Raw genomic sequence first — 16,149 nt, 5'->3', positions numbered from 1 at the left:
GCTTGAGTCTGTTCTACAACAGAATCCAACCCCACAGAGGTTTCTATAATCAGACTGCAAGCTTACTAGCACATATGCTTCCACTTAACTTTGCTACTAACCCCCGTCCCTTTGTGAAGGCCATTTACATTTATCGGCTTGAAATCCCATAATACGCAAAGGCCTGCAATATGAGAGGACGATATGATTATACAGGTGGCGAACAAGCTTTATAGTAGTACAGAAATAGAGCTGAGGGCCCGAGTAGACATCCAAGAAAACTATACATTGCAAAGCCTCAAAAGTCTCTCTCAGCAATTCTGGCTGAGTTTGGTCCACAATGGAACTATTAATCACTGTTTCATTTCAGGCACCAGCTCTATCACTAAACACCGGTATTTCTTTGAGTCAGCAAGGATGTGTGAACAGTAACAATGAATCTACTCAGTCGCCAGTGTTATGCTAACAATTCTGCAGTGTGGTGAATTCTGTGTTAGCAGCCGGCTCATGAAAACCTGAGACTCTAAGCTTGTGGACCTCCATAAAAAACAGGGGAGCATTTCAACAAAGAGGACCTTTGCTCCTTGAAGAGGTTGTAAAATCACACTTATTCGTAGCTGCTTGTTTACCCTGCATGTGAGAACGTCTGACTGTTCTCTAACAAAAACCCATAGATTCTGCTGTTTGCTCTGTCTTCATCAAGCATCGGCATGATATCAGAAACACCTCTTTTTGCTTTCAATTCATAGTTTTTGATATAGGCATATAAATATATATAAGGCAAATAATTAGCAAATATATTGTAAGCTGTTAACTAACCATTTTTTCTCAAATTAAAAAAGAACAGTAGTCTGTTAACCATTAAAAAAGAAACAAAGACCTTGCTAATTTTTTAATTTATCAAATTTGGGCTAAGTGACGCATGAACACAGCAGTAAAAGCAACGAATGGTTTTAATCAATCCAAATTATATGAGCACTAATTAATGTCACATGTACAACTTTGGTTCTACACTGGCAACTCCAACATATGAAAAAGAGCTACAAGAAATAGTCGACAGTGCTGAGAGTTCTCCCTGACCTATATTTTCTATGTGCTCATTCCAAGACGTTCAAAATAAGGTTATAGTTCCAACATTTTTACTGACCAAATTAAAAGGCTGAAAGCTCCATGTTGACAAAAACCACTGGAGAAAAACAAGGCTTTTTTTGATGATAAGGCAGGACACTAAAATTTTACGAGACTTAAGTTTCTGCTTGCCAGAGCATTGTTCATTTTTTTCCATCTGGCTTTAAAATGTCGTATGCTTTCCCTCAGTCTCTCCATCAACACCCACAGAAAACCCGCAGCTGAATTCCTTATCCCCTTTAAAGAACATCAGAGGTTGTTTTGTTACTCCTTTCATAAGTCTGGTATCTTGGATCTGTCCTTTGAAGGTTGTCAAGACTGACAAACTTGGGCCTCAGGGTCTAAAGTGAGGCAAGTGAACTCACTAAACATCATTGCAATGCACAAGGTGAAGTACTACTGGCACACAACTGCCGAATGTGTTATGTGCATAATGCGATAAGGCCGATATGAGTGGAGCTCCCTCAGTTTTGATTTGTGCACACAATAGATATGATGGAAATACAAGCAGCAAAAGCATTTAAATGTGAAATCCAGGCATTTTTTCTTCACTTGCACGTTGTGCAAAGGTAGCACAGGCAAAAGAGATAAGGTAAATGGGAATGAGATAATGTCTAGGCAGAAACTTAAAGATGTCATAGCTAAAGCAAGGCTGCCCTCATCTCTGAGCTACTTATTAGCCAAAAACCACATTTCCAGGGCGCTGTTTAAGCTGACATTTCATTTTTGCTTTAATTATGTGGCTTCAGCGTCCCCACTTTATCACTTTCATTGCCTCTTTCTCCCCTGTGCCGCCTCTCTGCCCCACTTTTGCCCTCCTCTGCTCCCTCCCTTCATCCTCAGGGACAGTGGCCAAGGCTTATTGCAGTTTCCATTGCTCATGGCTTCCCCTTGCTACTGCGGCCAGACTTCTGCAGTAAGCGTGCTTGTTCCCTAGTCTGGAACATACTTCTCTTTCCTTAAACATCAGGCTCTGGACTGACACGGCCTCTTTTGACAGAAATCTGCACATACCAACAAGCTAAACTGCAATTAAAAAAGCGGAATTAGGGACTGAATTAGGAGACTTTTGCAGTTCCAAAACACACTGTGGACCTTTAGCATCCATTGTTAAGATGAACAATTCTGAGTCTATTTTGAAAGTTAATCCTACTGAGATATGTGCTGCTCTGGGCTTGTAAAATACACATTAGCTTAAAGCCACTGATCACTGTACTTAAAAGAGCACAGCCCGTTCATTTGTATTGTGTTTTTCTTTTCCTCATATGAATGGGGACAGTCATGAAGCATTGTGAGCTGGCTTGGAAGAAAAATAAGGACATGAGGTCGTTTTGCTAAACGGGGCTCACTTTGAAGTGTTTCCGCTTATTCCATTCAGAATAACATGAGATTTTTTTTTGTCTACAAAAATAAAAATGGACTGAGATCTCTCATAATTTTCGGATCACAGTGTCTTTCCTTTAGAAGCAGGGCCGTAAAGATAGACTGTATTTGCTATAATAGAAACAGAAGACCTGACCTCAATATATTAATGCACTGAAAGCAAAAGACAAAAAAAAATCCTTGAATATAAACAGCAGTTCACTGTGGAATGAGGTCCTCACTGGAAATACACTATGTTGTGTAGTGTATGAAAACAATGCAACCACATTCCAGCAAAATCTGCATTTTGGCTTCAATATGAGAGAACACAGAAATTACAGAACAGACAGAAACAGATTCTGACATATAGGGTAAAATCAGAATTAATATTTCATGAATTGAGAATTCAGATGGTTAATATTTAATGTGAGAATTTCTGTATCACACTATAGTGAATATCCAGCTTTTAACCCATTTCCGTGGAAAAGCCTGTAGCAATTAACACAGCCCTCACTGCTGTAACGCTTTATTCTGAAACCTTCCATGAATGTCTGGCAAGAAGAGAATATTTTCAGCTGTGCCTGCATTCTTACCCGTTCTTCATGATAACACCATCAGTCTAGACTTCCAAACATACAAGAAACAGACCATTCAGCCCTGCTGAATGTTCTAAAAGTCATTGTCTCATATCTGAGTCCACATTATCCTTTCGTCTCATTGCTAAATTATTCAGAGCTAACAAAATTAACATATGTTTGTGCAGTTGATGAATTGTAAGGTCAGTACTGGAAGGTTCAACGGTCGTCTGACGCCAAATAAAACACTGTTTGCTTACTATAGGAGGATATTAGTGAGGCTGCGCAGCAGTGCACTAAACTGACAATGCTAACATACTGATGTTTGGCAGGCATGTTTACCATCATATTTAGCATGTTAGAATGCTAACATTTCCCAGTTAGCAGTGAACACAAAGTAGAGCTGAGGACAATGGGAATGCCTTTTAAATTTCAATCTGATGATGGCACTAGATGAAAGAGTTAAGGGCAAATTCACCAAAAGTTATTACTAAAAATATCCTGAGCCATTTTAGTTGGTGTCTTAAAATGACTAGACCCCGTCTAGTTACTATAACTTCCGGGGAAGCGCAGAAACACCAGATGATAGATCAGAGAGACAGGGAGGAAGTCAGCGAACGAGCTAGCAAGCCACTCTATTGTCTACTATTCTTTGTATTGCTCACTCCTGATGGAGCTTGATTTTTCATTTTCATCTGCAGTGGTGGTTGTTTAACGATGACAACAACCACTCCCACTCCCAAGTTGACAAAATTCGCTAAGTTCCTACGATAACCAATCCCCCCTCTCTCTCAGCAAAGACCAGTGTACAACACGTTCAGCTAGCAGTTTCTCCGTCGCCTTCACCGGTCGTAATGACAAACGTGGCACCCGGCATGTCAACGTTAACACAGTTATAAGTAAAACAGCAGTAATGGCAGCATTGAAAACATCAAGCAAAAAAAAAAATACTCCTGCAGCTTACTGACCTGTTTCTGTTAGCCTACATTCACAAATCACACTATTTGATTTGACAGCGAGCCTTCATCAGTCACTGTACAGCCTGTCAGAGGAACCTTGACACAAAAGTTTCTGGGATTTTACTTTTAAAAGTGCAGCAGGGTTGCTAAGTGGGTAGACAGACCATTCTGTGACTAAAACATCACATGTCTGACACCCACAACAGGCAGTGTGTCCATCAAAAGCCCCATTTCCTCCTCTTGGTCTCTGGGGCACATTTAAGTCACAACTTCCCTTATAGTCTCATTAACAGGACATCATTGTCGATGAGGGTGTTAAATCGCTTGAGTGAAAATCTAATACTGAACATTCTCAGTGGCTCATAACTGTCTCTTTGATTAAACGTTATTTTGACAGTCACCTCTACTCTGACAGCTCAGGTCCCACGAGTGGGATTATCAGAGCCATTCCATACACTCAGAACAGACAAACGACCTGGCCTCTCCAGATCCAGCCTTTCTGCAAGTGAATACTGCCGCTGGTTAATTATCACCCAGTGCCAGATCGATGCACCCTCTAACGCGACCATAAATCTGCTCTGGCACTAAGAGGAGCTCATTGTTGTGCTCTGTTTAAGCAGTGGAAGTCTCTGCAGCTCAGGGGCTGGCTGTGAATGTGACGTCTGGGTCCTATGGGAGCGGGTGTGGGAGACTATACTGCTTTGGCCCACTCCTATCAGGCCTGGATCTTCACCCTCTCTGAATAGAGCTCAGATGATCCCTCCTCTGGCATTTTTGCTTCTGTGGAGCTTTGTGCTGTGTGCCTTTCATGCTGACTGCTTCAAAGCTGGCCGGGAGATGCAGATAGAGTGAACTCAAGGGGATAGGCGCAGCCAAAATAAGCCTGAATAAGCCTGCTATCCTGTCAAGATGCAGGCCTGAGCATCCTCGTGTAGCCTGTATGTGTTGCCGGTTTTCTTAAAACCCTTTGGGTTCATAAGCCAAACATTTCCTAGTTGAAACCACTTAATTGTGAGGACTCAGACTCAGCGAGACAGTAAACCAGATCTCTTTGGATTTTGGACTGTTGGTCATGCAAACCAACCAATATGTGGATGTCACATTCGGCTTTAGGAATTGTGATCTTTAACTATTTCCTGGCTTTTTGGAGAACAAATAATCAATTAATATGCTAATTAAATAAGAAGAAAAAAATTATCATCAGTTGCAGCCCAATCATAGTTGATGCCATCCAAAATGGCTTGGGTATTACACCTTGATTAAGGAAGGGAAGATTCACCAGTGCATGCAAACTGCAAAGCCATCTGGTCCAAATTCAGCCCAGGATTGGATTCAGTTTTCTAAAGCAGTCTTAACACATGCTCATGGAAGAGAAAGCCCACAAGAGTGTGTGGGTGGCCTGCTGTGCATACAATCTACACAGCCTACTACACTACATTACCATATCTTAGGCTCAGCCACATTCTCATACTTGGACAAACGGGATTCCGTCGGTGGGGGGCTGCGATGATTTCTGCGTCTCATTCGGAGGTAATCAAATTCAAAACTCCTCTACCTCCCAACTGCTGTCTCCATGGCGACAGCCAGATGTTAAGCAGTGCACATCACCCCCACTCCACATGCGAGCCTCGCCCCAGGGCAGAGCAAAGAGGCATCTGTTAGCGTTTCCCCCTGCGGCTGCTGAAAATAACCAGGCAGAGACAAAAAGCCAGGCAACACAGAGACCTGCCAAGAGACTGTTCCCAAAGGAATGAGCAACGGCGAACACACATACTATGTGTACACATTGCTTTGTGCTGTCTATCAAACTAACGAGTCCTTCTGTCCCTTATCCTCTCAGGTGCTCTCGAACAGGGACAGTATCTCGCTGATAATTTGAAATTCAGTAGCACGAGGATTTTATCTTCACCATTGCAAAGCAATTCAATGTAGCATCATGTAATAAATTCGGTAAAAACTGGCTACAACTGTTTAGTACACAGTTCTCGGCAGATGAAGATCGTCTGCAACATTTGTTTTTGTGCACAACAACTTCATCCCATATGACCCCCCCCATGAGAAGTGATTAAGATTCACGACCACTTTATTGCCTTTTAATAAGGCATGCAGCTGAAGACAGTGACATTATACATCTCCCTGCTGTCCAGACAAAAGGAAAAATCAGCCCTATGCTGCTCAGTGCCCCCTCTGTAAAGCTGCCATCCTCCACAAAACTAATATGAGACAGTCCACCTTCACACAGTGAACAGGCCCTCAGAGGGATCTCTGAGGAGGGACTGCAGGTTTCTAATGCAGACAGGATGCAAACTATCTGAATGTACATTTATAGCTGTGCGAGATCAATGTCGGCCAGTGTTTCCTGCATCATGACATTAGCTGCTTCCTGGCCTCGCTGGTGTTTAATCATGAGGAGTGATGATGAGTTGCCGTCACAGCACTGAGAAAGCCCACCTGGTTGAACTAAAACCTTCATCTGACTGACTTGCAAATCATAATTTAACTAAAGACTACACAGTTAACCTACACTCTTCACACTGAGGCTTTTGCTCTAGTGCCAAGTCCCAGAACAGAGAAGATGATCAAATTAGTGGTTAAAAGGCTAGTTAAAAATACTAGCTAAACGCTGCATTTGCATAAACACAAACGAAGAATTGACATTTGCTGTACAGGAGGACAAAAAGGTCAATAAACATTATACTCAGACTGGATTTATAATGCCCGAATTATTATTATTATCATTATTGGTCTTGCGACATAATAAAACAGGATAAAAACAAGTTAATAATAGCGCTGAGTGAGACTTTCACTCAACAAACCAAGCTAGTTAGCGTCAGTTAGCTAACTTAACGTTAACGACCTTACCTTGATATCAGGCAGCATTTGTCTCACTTTGAACGTGGTTTTAGATCCAGTCAGCATCTTGGACGGCAGTTCAACTCGACTTAGATGGGAAAATACGAGCGAAATAAAGCCGAATGACTGGAAAATAAACAAAATCTGTGTTACTATAAGCTAACGGACATTAGTGTTCTCCTCTTTCCATCTTCAGCCGAGAAAACCGGTGAGAAAGAGGAGAAAAGGTCCGGAGAGCAGTGGCGGTTAGCCTGTATCACCGGCCGCTACAACTGAGGTGTTCAGTGTGCACAAGCAAACTATTGTCGCTCTTTTCATCGCTGTTCGCACTGACAGCATCCGTGTCCCGACCACACAAACAACGACAGCACACCCAACTGAAGCCTCCCAGCAGTCACTGGACTATTATTAACTAGTGTTAGTCACTAACGGAGAGATGTGTTCACCGTTACTGCCTCTTTCCTACCCGCTGCGCTCTGTTTATTCCTTCGCCATAGTGAAACACGGTGTCACACACTGCCGAAGAAAACAGCGAAGTGCAGCAGTGGAGCTTCTTAAAGGGCCAGTGCGTCTGGACCGGCAGAGACCAGGACTGACGATTCAGAGTCCACAGAAGTTTTATTTTACGCACCAGAAGCTGGGCACAAGCGGCAGAGCCTAGTTTTCCCTGCTTTCATTAGACCCCGTGAACTCAACACCACCTAACATCGACTTTTACACAGTGATGAAAGAAGTACCACAATAATACAAAAAATACAAAAAAAAAAATACTCCGTAAGAGTAAAAGTCCTGCAGCAACAAGCACCAATACACTATAAAATAAAAGTTTGCTGTGTTCATGCTGTGTAGTACAACACTGTATGAGTTTGATTGCTCTTGTATTGTTTTTAATTGTAATCCTGTTTGTATTTTATATAATTCTAATTATTGTTTAATTTATTTATCTCCTGTCTACGTGCTGCAGGCTCGTGCATGTAATGCATTCATTTGTTAAGCAGCATTTCTTTCGTAGCTGGTCCAGGTGCAGGCAATTTGTCTGCTTCGTACACATTTGGGGTAGTTTGATCTATATAAATGTTCTATTTTATAATAATTTTATAGTTCATCATATGTCCTGTAGGCAACATCTTAAGCTACAAATCAAGTGTTGCTGTGAAATAAAGTGGAGTAGACTAACAGTATCTTGGGTAGTTAGTTTGCAGCATTTATATAACTCTGAAAAGTCCAGTTAATCTGCATAATGTTCTGAAATCCTTTCATTTAAACTGCTTTTCATACATCTTTCTTGTATTTACACACACACAACAAATCCGTTGTGGTTCTGCCATAAATGTGACTTTGTTCTCCAGTTGTTGTTGCCTACATGACCTGTTTGGCCTTGCATGACATTCAAGGAAACAACTTTTGTTCTGCACACGGTCAGTAAAATGAAAGAGTCAGCTTTGCTTTTCACGGTGACTGCTCTGGCTTTGTGTTCAGGAAACTTGCTGTTGAGGGTTTAAATTGAAGCAGTAGCTCAGCCAGTTAGCCAACATCCATAAAACCATTCAACTCTTGACCTTGTAGTGTTTCAAGCCTGCAAACACCCTCCTGAAACAGAGTAATCTTGCTAATTTACCAGCTACAGCCTCTTATTGATTAGCAGTACCTTTTTTTCGGATCCGTTAGCAGGTCTGCGTTGGGACCAGCTCCTCTCCTCTCTCATCCAAACTTGTGGGGAAAAAACAGCAATAACTCTCTTTCAGGAGGCCAATTCAGAAGAAATTCCTTTCCAGCGAGAACAGGGAAAGTTTGAATAATCCCGAGCAACAGTCTGTCCTGCTGAACAGGTGGGGAGACGGCGTCCTTGTGAACTATAATAGAGAGAGGTCTGGATTTTTTACCACATGGGAAACTGTTCAATATTACATAAGGGTCTCCGATTTCTCTAATACATAAAACAGTCCCAGACACAGGACCTTGCATCATCTGAGCTGGACTTATTCAACGATGTATAATGCAGCAAGGTTAGGGTAATACAGAATGACACACAAAAATTTATGTCTGAGCTTTGTGTTTATCTGTTAATTTTATTTCTGTTCAATTGAAATGTTTCCAAGTTTTTATGTCTCTGCAGTTCCACTTTAATTATGATAATAACATGATCTTGTTTGTCTTTGATAGTCGAGGAAATTCTGCTTTCTCTTGCCCCACAGAGAGTTACATAATAGACACCCTGGAGCTGGTAGGGATTCAGTGCATGGCTTAAAGACACTTTGGCACGACAGATGCTTTCTGGTGACTTTCTCCAGTTAGAGGACAGTCTCACAGCACCACCCTAAAACCTCAAACAAGCAGACTTTACAAAGTGGCTTAGTGAATGTATTTTAATTATCTGTCAGTTCTTTCTAAGAATAATAAATGTTCAAATTGCTTGTTTTGTCTTACCAACAATTTAAAACTCAAATATCTTAAAGAGCAAGCATTAGTGGCATCTAGTGGTGAGGTTGCAGACTACAACCAACTAAGCACCACTTCCTCACCCTCCCCTTCGGAGGCTGCTAAAAACACTAAAGGCCCTCTAACGAGCCAGTGTTTGGCTGCTGTCTGGGCTGCTGTGGAAACATGGCGGTGCACTTTGGCGGACTCTGTGGAAGAGGACTCGCTCCCTCTGTATTTAAAAACATCTCATTCTAAGGCAACGAAAACACAACAATTCTTATTTTCAAGTGATTATACACTGATGAAAAATAATTAGGAATATTCGATTCCATTTCTGTAGATAGATCCCCTAAATCCTCCACACTGGATCACACAAAACAATGGAATGCTAGAAACTGGAACCAGAATTTGCATCTTTGCTTGGTAAAGTACTGATCAACTGCTGATATAACTTTAGACAATTAATTTTTCTGTCAGATGACAAATTGTCTAAAACCACCTTTATCTCATTAGACTCATAGACGGTCAATTAGATCTTTAGTGATCAGTGATCATGAGGCATTAGGTTTTATGATCCAGCAATCTGTAGATAACAAAAGGTTTTTTTTCGTATTAAACACAGAAAAGTGCAGAAGCATAGCATTCTTGAAATACAATGAGAATTTATTCAAACGGTGCAAAAAAATTAATAATTATAATAATAATAATAACCTAACATAAAATCTAATGTTCTTTCTATCCAGATTGCACTGTCACACAGCCTTAGGGCTCTCCTCTCAAAAAAAAAAACCCAAAACATTAAAACGATAAAAAATGAAAACAGATCAAAATACCAGGACAAATGAAATCAAGTTAAAATAATGCACAAATTTGGTAAAATGGATCGCCATTTACATGCAACAGTTCCAGTCCCATGCAACTCGAAGTATTCCATGTTAATGTCACTGATGATGAATATTCTGTCCACACAGAAATTACAGTGTTGTACAATATATAAAAATATATCGGGTCAGCTGTGTCGCAAAACTAATTCTGAGCCATTTCACTTCTGGTTCGGAGGAAACGAGCTGGGTCAACAAGAACATGTTATCGTCATGTTTTAGCATAGCACGGATTGGTGGTTGTAGAAAAAAGTAAACAAAATTTACAAATCAAAAAAGCAACAAACAAATAAAAGCCGGACTGCTAGACGATTAGCCATGTGAGAAAGAACATCCTAAAATGTCGCAACTAAACATTCCACAAGGAAACCTATTAAAAAATCTCACTATAAATATATATTCTTAAATGGTATCTTGCTAGGTCAGCACTGAGGAAATTAGTTTGCAATGAGAGAGCCTCGAGTGTCAAGAGGCCCGTCTGGGAGTCGCCTCCGACGCCAAAATGTTACTTCCTGGTTAACACCAATTCTACTCCTTCTTACAAGCTTATCATCCATACCTGTTTCAGTATCCAACAATATACATTCTTACCCTTTTAAATACACTGGAAAACTTTGGGCTTACAAAAATAACTTGGAACATATTTATACAACCTCTCACTGTTTTTTTATTTAAATACAAAAAAAGTATTTGTAGCCTGTAAAGTCTGATGTTTTACATGTTTCTGAGGCATCCATTTCATTGCAGAAAATCAACTTAAAAAATGATTTTGTAAGCTAATTATCACTTTGGAGGGCTGGAAAGCGAGTATGCACACATAGACGTTTTTCTATAAACAGACATCACCTTACCACAGTAAGGTAATACTTCATGAGTCTCGTCTGAATTAAAATGCAAATGCATGGACACATGTCAACACACGCAAACACGGCAAATGCAAATGTTTTTTGGGAAATAGCATTGGGAAATAGTGCTTTATTATCATTAAAACTCTAGTGTTACTTTAAATGCACAGCAAAAAGACTCCCTTCTTCTTGGACCAACCTTTGCAACGTAGAAAATATTGTAATATAGTGTTAAATAGTGTTTAATTAGCACTACTGAAAATGATTCCCCAATATTTTGGTTATTTTTGTTTGTAGTTAGAGTGCAGGTCACAAGGGTAAGCTCCTAACACTGAGTTTAAAGAAAGACAAGAGTGCCCCCAACTGGGCAAGGCAGTGAATTGCATACTAAATTGTGCTTTTCTAGACTTAATGCCAAAGAACAGATTCAATCAACAAAAGTAGAGCAACTAGAGTCACCATGGCTTATCATAGGGGAAATAACAACAAATTTAAGTAGTCATTTTGACCTTTGTACAACTAAAACAGCCTTGAATTTGAAATTATAATAAGGAAGACTCAAACAGAACATCAATCTGTATCAACTAATTGATATGCCTAATTGAAAAATAATAATATCATCATTCTAGTAGCTTAATTTTAAAAAAATAAGAAGAATTTTCTATGTTGGGGCAGTAGTAGCAGAAACTGCAGGCAAAGAAGCAAGCAGTTCATGTTCATCTTGCACAACGGACAAACAGGATTGTGATGCCACGAGGACAAATGCTGAAAAAGGCAACTAGGAAACTTGAGTTAGATGGTGACACTGGCACCAAAATGCTGTAGTTCTACATTAACTGAATCCTTTAGAGAAACCCCTCTGACCTGTGCCCCTGATTTCCCATAAACAATGGTGGCAGTGTCTGTAGAGATGAACAAGGGACAACAGTCAGGCCACTTCAAAAACAGTAAAAAGTTTCCTAAGTACGGACATCAGGAAAGTGCTTGAATTTGTGCAAAAAGAGATAACGCAACTGGATTTAGCAGGACAAACGCCAGAAACTAAGAAACCGCCTTCAGTAGAACTTCAGAATTTGCAGTGGGCGACCAAACCTATCAGCATTAAGATGTCCTATCAGCAAGGACATCTTGAACGTATGACTTTGAAGTTAACCATTTGTGTGATCACGAGATTGTATGAAACATGTTTAACATTTCTCAACCATCAGAGCGCAGAGGGTTTGTCATTTCAAAACAGCGAGCTTCAGAATAATGACCTGTTACGAGAACTTGTCAGAACAATACGAATGCTATTGGGTATCAACGTCCAACAGAAGTGCATGCGGCCGTTTGCATCACGCAAACAGAAATAGGAGACAATCGTCACAACTGCAGACATTTTCACTGCGTTTGAGCAAGTCGAGTCACACGGTCAATAACAAATCAGTTAATTCGCTTCACTTCTGAAATCCAAATATGTGACATTTCAATAATGTAACTTAGCAGCATGTTACGCACGTGGCAGGTGTCTCCAAAATCTGTTATGCTGGATGTGACATTTTGACTTTGTAGTGTGTGGTACTACATGGTACTGCATGCCTGGGTTGGCCACAATAATCAAATGCCTCAATGCCAACAAGTGTTACAGAGAGAGGAAGACCCAATTGAGAAAGAGAGACATTCCAACAAACATAAGAAATACTGTGGATCAGGCTCTGGGGACAGTATGATACATAGTGCTCTGTCGTCTTTCTTCAATGCCTGGTTAACTGTGTGACCATATGCATTCAGTCTTCAACAGGTCGACATCTCCATCATCCAATTGATAACTATATGTTGTTGTTGTAACTATATGTATATGGACAAAAACATTTTTAGGAGATACTTATTTTGCCAAAAAGACACTTGTAACAGTGCAGAGCAGTTGTCTTCGATGCATGGACATTAATGTGTTTGCATTCTGGTAACATTAGCACCACAGCAGCCCACAGAACGCTTAGTCATTAGCATTGCAGGGTAGTTTCAGTTTGCAATATGCAAATGGTGACCGACAAAAAAGCAATTCGACAAGGATTAATTGTGCTGTTTCCCGAGGTACATATGACGCAAGCATCTAATAACAGTAGTGTAAAATCTGTAGAACACTAAAATCACTCTAAACGGATGTGACTTCAAAATGCGCAAACATCCCTTAATTAACCAATCCAAACATTATCACAGACCACGTATGGAGTGGAGACACTCATGCCTTTTCTGTTTGTGCTTGCATCACTGTGTATGAAGTAGTGTGAGTGTGACTTACTTTATGTGTGCATGTACTGTACGTCTGTTGATGAGCAGTATGTATAGTGCCTGCCATATACATTCTCTCCACTAGGAGGAGACAGTAGCAAGGCATTAAATTCTGATAAAGGAGGAGAGCCTGCAGCTCACACACATGCACACACAAACACAGACACACACACACACGCACACACACACACACACACACTCATACATAACGCCTGCATAAGAGCCACAGCAAAATGTAACAGAAGTGCAGTTAGATTATTCTATGGTCTAACATGTGACCCCAGCAGTCAGAAACCACCCTGTTTATTCTGTAGTCGCGTTGACTCTCTGCCAGTTTCTGAGGTCTACACCGACAGGAAGTGACGCAGCTAAAAAAGGGAGGGAGCTGGTTGTGCCTTTCTCTTGTCCATTTAGAAGCTGATCCGCCCCAGCCATGTTTTTGTTTTTTTACTGAAAAAGGCCACTCATCAAATTCAAGCCATAGCAAGGTCCACTCAGAACCTGTGGATGGCTGGTTCTGGCTCCCTCTTTTTCAGCTCTTCCCGGTAGCAGTAGGAGCAATAGTTGCCCGTTTCAGGGTGTCCGTAGTAGGTGCAGCTGGGTGTCCGACAGCGGCTGGACTGCAGGTTGGCCAAACCACCGGCGCTGCCCAGTGAGTAGTGTCTGACTGGGGGTTGCCCACTCCGAGAGTCTAGGTTGGCGCGCATGTCCCGAAAGCCATTGGTGTAACTCCCACCGGGGGCTTCAGACCCAGGGTAGTCTGGTGGGTCAAACTCAGGGGGATATGAGGGCGCAAGGCGAGAGGGACTCAGGGAGGCCGGGCCTTGTGAGTTATTGTACTGGGGATGGGAGGGGCCCTGTGTTGTGGGGCAGTGCCGTGGAAGGGTGGCGTATGAGGGGAGGCCGGGGTAGGACGTCGCCGGGGAGCCCCCGGCTAGCTGGCGCCGAGTATCCACGTAGCTGTGCATATGAAGGTGCTGTGTGAGGGGTGCTGCAGCAGGAGGCTGGTCTATGAAGGAGGGCCGGGGGATGGGCACAACAGCAGAGTACATAGAGGGGCTCAAAGGAGAGGGCTTTAGTTGGTTGAAGGAAGGTGACGAGTTCTCGGACAGCTCCTCTTTCGCCTCATAAGGCCGATAGGTCAGCTCTGTTCCACCAACTGTCTCCTTCTTAGGTATCTGGATGCCGTTGGTGACGGCTTTCCTCTCTGCATCACGACGTTGTTGTTCTTGCTCAGCCCGAAAGCGCTCCTCTGCATCGCTGAGGTAGCGCTGGATCATCTCCTCCTGGAAGGGCTGCCGGTTGCTGGTCGTGAGAAGGCTGGCAAAGATGAATTTCCTCTCGCCTTGCATGGCGGCTCGGAGGATGCCCAGGCTGACCTTGACATCAGCGCTGTACTTGTAGGTATCACTCTCAGTACTGCTGCCACCGCTGCTGCTCATACTGCTCCCTGTTCCGTTGAGACGCTCGCTACCTGAGGAGGGGGAGCCTTTCCCAGAATCCTCTGAAGTGTGGGCTGAAGGCGAGCCATCCTTGCTGCCCTTCCTCCCCCTAAACGAGCCCTTCTTCTTCTCCCCACCCTCCTGCTTGACGCCTCCAGCTCCAGCGTTCTTTCCTGTCATCAGCCCGCCTACGTTTTTCTTCAGCTTGCTGCCCAGGCTCTTGCCAAAACTGCCGAGCTTATTGGCCACAGAGTCTGCCCTCTTCTTGTCTTTATCCTTGTCCTTCTCCTTCTTGGTTTTGTCCTTCCCTGCTGTTCCTGTTCCCACCCCAGCCGATCCGCTGCTGGAGGAACTAGATGAGGAAGAGGAGCTGTTCTTGGCCAAGGAGACACCTCCGTTAACTGCTGATCCTGTGGTTGTGTCTCCATTGCCATTGGAGCTGCTGCTGACTGACTCCTTGTCTGACTCTCCTGAGTCAGGAGGCGTGCGGGCATCCTCTCCTGCTGATGCTGTGGGAGACTCGGGCTGGGCCAGAGGGGCTTGCTGCAAAGAAACAAAGCAGAAACACAAGCTAGTGGAAAAATACTGCACAAAAATATACATCAGACCTCAATCTGCTGACACAATTACAGTGGAAAAGAAAACAGAAAAATATAATCTTCATAATAAATGGAAAAAAAGGAATGTGACATTCTGGTTCTAACAGTACAGCCCCCCCTCAGGTATGGGGGAAAAATCAGCACAAGATAGAGAGGATGTGAAAAGAGTGAGTCATAGCGCCGTTTTTGCAGACCAATGCAGAAAAAAAAAACAAATGACTCAGTTTCCAAATGCCTTTTCATATCGACAAACATGTTACAGAAGCTGTAAAATAAAGAATGCTGTATTTGGAAAAGCATGACCTACATAATGACGCAGTATTCTGATCTCAAAGCAGTTACAGAACGGCCCATCTTTCAGCAATAATGACCAACACACAGATATCCTCTGGCAGCACTGCTAAACAGCCGATGCCCATAAATTATAATTTTATTGATTTTAATACAGCGATTCCTATATAGCAACCAGCCCCTGCAGCTCAACCATGAAACTGCTCTGAACGTGTCCTTTTAAGCTTCCTGGTGTTAGCATGTGGCACACAACAGGACCTTTGTCACAGTGTTTGCGTGGAGTGACTTCATGAACTGAATGGCCCAGTGTAGTTTGTTTTTACATACGCTCTGTACAGCAGTCCTGGAACAGCTGGTGTGATGGAAAACAAAAAAAAAATATTGTCCTTGTTTATAATAAGTGTGAAAAATTAACACTAACCACAAGTAGCTGTTATACTTTAAGTCTACCAACTGCTTTGGCATCTGTCTAATAATCACATTATGAGTTGGGGGTTCTTTTCATTCCCAAACTCAATTTGGCTGGTAAAATACTGAATGAGT

General features: G+C 42.2%; 2 protein-coding genes across 5 annotated transcripts in view; both read right to left on the bottom strand.

The window, feature by feature from the left end:
* mtmr11 (myotubularin related protein 11) overlaps positions 1–7,357 on the bottom strand; it is a 35,228-nt gene extending 27,871 nt beyond the window's left edge. The window contains exon 1 of the mRNA XM_041942685.1: positions 6,866–7,357. Coding sequence (XP_041798619.1) covers positions 6,866–6,922 — 57 coding nt within the window. The 5' untranslated portion in view covers positions 6,923–7,357. The remainder of the gene's footprint in view (positions 1–6,865) is intronic.
* A 2,698-nt stretch (positions 7,358–10,055) lies between these two features.
* otud7b (OTU deubiquitinase 7B) overlaps positions 10,056–16,149 on the bottom strand; it is a 32,267-nt gene continuing 26,173 nt past the window's right edge. For all 4 annotated transcript variants that reach the window (XM_041943144.1, XM_041943145.1, XM_041943146.1 and 1 more), the window contains exon 12: positions 10,056–15,259. In XM_041943144.1, the coding sequence (XP_041799078.1) occupies positions 13,769–15,259 (1,491 nt within the window). In that variant the 3' untranslated portion in view covers positions 10,056–13,768. The remainder of the gene's footprint in view (positions 15,260–16,149) is intronic.

Source organism: Chelmon rostratus, chromosome 8, assembly GCF_017976325.1.
Source record: "Chelmon rostratus isolate fCheRos1 chromosome 8, fCheRos1.pri, whole genome shotgun sequence".
NCBI classification, from domain to species: domain Eukaryota; kingdom Metazoa; phylum Chordata; class Actinopteri; order Chaetodontiformes; family Chaetodontidae; genus Chelmon; species Chelmon rostratus.
Note: the sequence above shows the minus strand (reverse complement) of the source record. Positions and strands in the feature narration are given on the sequence as shown.